This window comes from Ochotona curzoniae, unplaced genomic scaffold (genome assembly GCF_017591425.1).
Source record: "Ochotona curzoniae isolate NIBS_2020 unplaced genomic scaffold, NIBS_Ocur_1.0 scaffold_3208, whole genome shotgun sequence".
Taxonomy (NCBI): domain Eukaryota; kingdom Metazoa; phylum Chordata; class Mammalia; order Lagomorpha; family Ochotonidae; genus Ochotona; species Ochotona curzoniae.
Window position 1 is genome coordinate 30,909,178 of NW_024467106.1, and position 4,292 is coordinate 30,913,469.

At 49.9% G+C, this 4,292-nt stretch overlaps 1 protein-coding gene across 1 annotated transcript; it reads left to right on the forward strand.

Annotated features, from left to right (window-relative positions):
* The first annotated feature begins 2,666 nt into the window (after positions 1–2,666).
* LOC121144605 (olfactory receptor 13C7-like) lies at positions 2,667–3,788 on the forward strand. The gene is made up of 2 exons (XM_040962908.1): positions 2,667–3,502; positions 3,665–3,788. Exons 1-2 carry the CDS (start codon positions 2,667–2,669, stop codon positions 3,786–3,788), a joined length of 960 nt encoding a protein of 319 aa, XP_040818842.1.
* Positions 3,789–4,292: the final 504 nt, after the last annotated feature.

Consider the following 4,292-nt stretch of genomic DNA (forward strand, 5'->3'; position numbering starts at 1 on the left):
AGTCCAGGGGAAGGCTGAATGTTACCAACCCCCTAATTACATGACTGGTTCCTCAGCTAATGACACTTTCTGGGGGTCCACCAGGAGTCACCTCATTCGCACAAACTGTATGATTGGTCCATGAGGTTTGTTAGGAAGCCAAAAGGTCTTCCTGTCACTCAGGTCACTCAGAATATGATAGGGGTTCAGGGGTTCTGTCCCAGGACCTGAAGATAGAGATAAAATCCACATGATTTGCTATATCACAGCATCACATTGTCATGTCTGTCTCATAGCCCTATTAGGACTATTAGTGGGACAAGGTTTGGGAGACCAATGTTGGGTATAGCGGGTGAAGCTGCCGCTTACACCCCATGTTGAAGCACCAGTTCAAATCCTGGCTGCTCTGCCTCCCGATGTAGCTCCCTGCTAATGAGACCGGGAAAGCTGTGAATGGTGAGCCCTTGCTATCGGTTGGGAGACCAGGATGGAGTTCCTGGCACCTGGCTTCACCCTGGTTCAACTCTGGCTGTTGAGCCCATTTGGGGAGTGAACCAGGAGAGGGAAGATCCCTCTGTGTCTTCCTCTCTATGGCTCTGCTTATCAAAAAATATAAATAAATAATCTTTTTCTGTTTTAAGAAAGATAAGATCTAGAAACAAATTAACAGCAACTCTTAACGTTAACTCCTCTCCATTATGTCAGATATAACAAACCCAGTCAGCTGTACACGCCTCAATCCTAGAAGCTGTGTTCTAGTCGTGGCTTTACTTCTGCTCAGCAGGCTAGAGCTTGTCTCAGAGGGTGGAGAGGTAAAGGGCAGAAGCCACCAGCCCCACAGCCACTGCATCATCCAGGCCAGATGGCTACACCGCTTTCTCCTCCCATAACTTCCTTGCAATCCTCAAGACTCGCTGTGTAGGGGAAGAAAAAGATCTTCTACTCATCTTAAATTCATTGGCTGGGGAGCCTATCTCAAGAGACAAATAAATGACACAAGGGCACCGCCAAAGGAAAGACCCTGAGAAACAGTTAGACCTGGATGCTTTTTGTTTGTTTTTATAGAAAGTAAAGAATGAGAAGTAGTGGGGAGAGTGACAGGGCAGTAAAGAATGCACTCCTTGCAATAGCCTCGGGGGACAGCCTGTGTGTCTGGGTTCCTCTTGGTCCCATATCCTGGGAGACAAACTCAGGATCTGCGCTCAGGGGAAACTCAGAAAATTCTCTGATTGTTGTGACCGGCCTCAGAGAGGGAGAGAGGACATGTCAGAGAAGCCATGCTACGTATACTGCTTCTCAAATGCCTTCAGCCAAAAATATTGGGAATGCCGAGGGGCCGCATACTGGGGTCTTGGTCCTCTGAGCCGCTGTTGGTTCTTCTCTGTCCTGCATTTCCCATTGCTTTCCAGTCCCTCAACCTGATGAGTTCCTCGTAAAAGTCTCTCCAGGACTACTCTCTCCTCCACTGTGCCTGTGGTTTCATCCTGGACTCGTTCCACTTGCTCCTCTTGGCGTCCAGCTTTCCGGGCAGCTTCTTGGCCGTGTGCAGATGACTCTACTCTGTGGGCATTCTCTGATGACAACGTCCTATTGGGAGTCATCAGTGACCACCCCATCCTGCCCTCCCTGACCATCTACCCCAACTCCTTGGTGTGTAGCACAAGGTCTGACACATTGGACATGGTTGTGGCACAGAGGTAGTGTGGAATGATGGGCAGGTAGGTTGGGGGAATGGAGAAAAGAAGAGAGAGAATGAGCAAGCATATTGGATCTACGGGAGGAGAAACCTGGGCAGCCTGGAAATCTGACCCAAATTTTCTTGGAATGTTTCAATCCCTGAGGCCCCAGCCCTTCTTCCCCTCTGGATTTGTTGCCAGCGATAGGGCCACACTGAACCCATTGTTGTGACCAAAGCCCAGGAGAACTCTGAGTACTTGCCACTAGGAAAACCTTCCCAATGGAGATTTCCTTGAGTGTAGCATTCACTTTCAAGCTCTGCCTAATTGGGCCTGGGAGGTGAAGTCTAACTGACAAGCCTTTCACCTAACTTTAACTTCAAATTGCCTCTGGGATAGGGCCAGGGCCCCAGAGCGATTGGGGCCCTCCAATCCAGAGAGACTCCCTGTGGGATCCTCTGGGGAGCAGGGTGGAGCATAGAGAATTGGTCTGGGGAGCAGCGGCCAGGCACAGTGTGGCGTGGCTTGCACCCATGGGATGCAGTCTTTTCCAGGCTGCAGCTCCTATCTGAGCTTAGGCATGTTGAGCCAACCTTTTTCTCCTCACCCTTCCACACTCAGGGTCACTTGGCGATATGGGGAAATGAGATGGCAGTCAAAGCTTGAGTCCGTCTCAGCAAGAGAGTGCTCCCACATTGCTGGGACAGCTTGGAAAGACAGGGCTTGTCTGGTGGGCTTGGTGCTGTGGTAATACCCAGGTGGGCAGGAGACTCAAGAAGCAGCCACTTGTTGTGGAAGTCTTCCCCACTCCCCTGGCCTGCGTTCCTGCAAGCCATTCATCCAGTCTAGACCGCATCCTAACCTGGTACTTGCAGAGCGGGGTCTGTAGCCAGCTCTAACTTTGAAGGCATCTTATTGTGAGCCTCAGACACTGAACTCTAGCAAACCATCTAACAGGAACAGGTACTTTCGATCTTTCAGGGTTCCTAATGATGAAAGACAGGTTTTGACATGGAAGAATCCAACCAGTCTACAGTGACAGAATTCATCTTGCTGTGCCTTTCAGCCCACCCTGCACTGCAGAAGACATTCTTCGTGCTCATCCTGCTGATGTACCTGGTAATCCTGCTGGGCAACGGGGTCCTCATCCTGGTCACTGTCCTTGACCCCCACCTGCAAACACCCATGTACTTCTTCCTGGCCAACCTCTCCTTCCTGGACATCTGCTACACCACCTCTTCTGTCCCCCTCATTCTTGACAGCTTCCTGAACCCCAGGAAAACCATCTCCTTCTCTGCCTGCTTCGGGCAGATGTTTCTGTCCTTTGCCATGGGGGCCACAGAGTGTGTGCTCCTGGGCATGATGGCCTTTGATCGCTATGTGGCCATCGGCAGCCCTCTCAGGTACCCTGTGATCATGAGTAAAGCTGCCTACGTGCCCATGGCTGTCAGCTCCTGGGCAGCTGGCATCACCAACTCTGTAGTGCAGACATTTCTTGCAATGCGGCTGCCCTTCTGTGGGAACAATGTCATCAACCACTTCGCCTGTGAGATCCTGGCTGTCCTGAAGCTGGCTTGCACCGACATCTCCATCAATGTGATCAGCATGGCAGTGGCCAACATGATGTTCCTGGGGGTCCCTCTCCTGCTCATCTTTGTCTCCTACATGCTCATCCTCTCCAACATCCTGAGGATCCCATCAGCTGAGGGCAGGAAGAAGGCCTTCTCCACCTGCTCTGCTCACCTCACTGTGGTGATCATCTTCTATGGGACCATCCTCTTCATGTATGGGAAGCCCAAATCTAAGGACCCCCTGGGGGCAGACAAGCAGGACCTGGCAGACAAACTCATCTCCCTCTTCTTTTTTTATATAATATTTTATTATTATTTATAATCAACAATAAATATATAATATTTGTTCATTAACATATGTACATGTTTATTTATGTCTAATCAGTTCAGCCACTGTGGAAAACAGTATGGAGGTTTCTTTTAATTTTTAAAATATGGCATCTCCCTCTTCTATGGGCTGGTGACCCCCTTGTTTAACCCCATCATCTACAGCCTGAGGAACAAGGATGTGAAGGCTGCCGTGAAGGGTCTGGTGGTGCAGAAAAGCTGTACTGTTAGGTAATGGCTCTCTTGAGAACCACAAGGCTGAGCACTGCTAGGTGAGGGTAAGTGGATTTTAGAGCTAAGTTTTCACAGTGTGGTCCATTAGCCAGAAGTATCAGAATCACCTGGAATCTTACTCAACATACAGTGTCTTGGGTCCCACTGTTGGTTTACTCCACTTCTTTTCATGACACAGAGGCTGATGAAAAGGAAGTTGTCTATTTTCCATGGGATTTGGGGAATTGAGACTGGGGAGAATCCATATAAAATATGCCCTTCGTGAGCAAGCCAACTGCATTCACAGCATCTGCTGGCCAGTCCTTGCCACTGAGACCTGTAGCTTGCTGTCCAGTTGTCAGCTTGGCTGTTCTGCCCTTGTTGCGTCTTGCCAAAGTACGTAGAATAGCACAGTAATATGGGGAGTTAGGGCACAGACCCATGGAGGAGGGGCAAAGCAGGGACCACCACAATGTGAGGGAAGCTGAACCTGGGAAGTGGACCCAGACCTGCAGCAGAGCAAAGC

Bases quoted from the DNA above. Each gene is read 5' to 3' on its own strand.
- LOC121144605 (XM_040962908.1), top strand. From the start codon at position 2,667: ATGGAAGAATCCAACCAGTCTACAGTGACAGAATTCATCTTGCTGTGC. The intron at 3,503-3,664 runs CATCTCCCTCTT...TTTAAAATATGG, and splicing joins CAGGACCTGGCAGACAAACT to CATCTCCCTCTTCTATGGGC.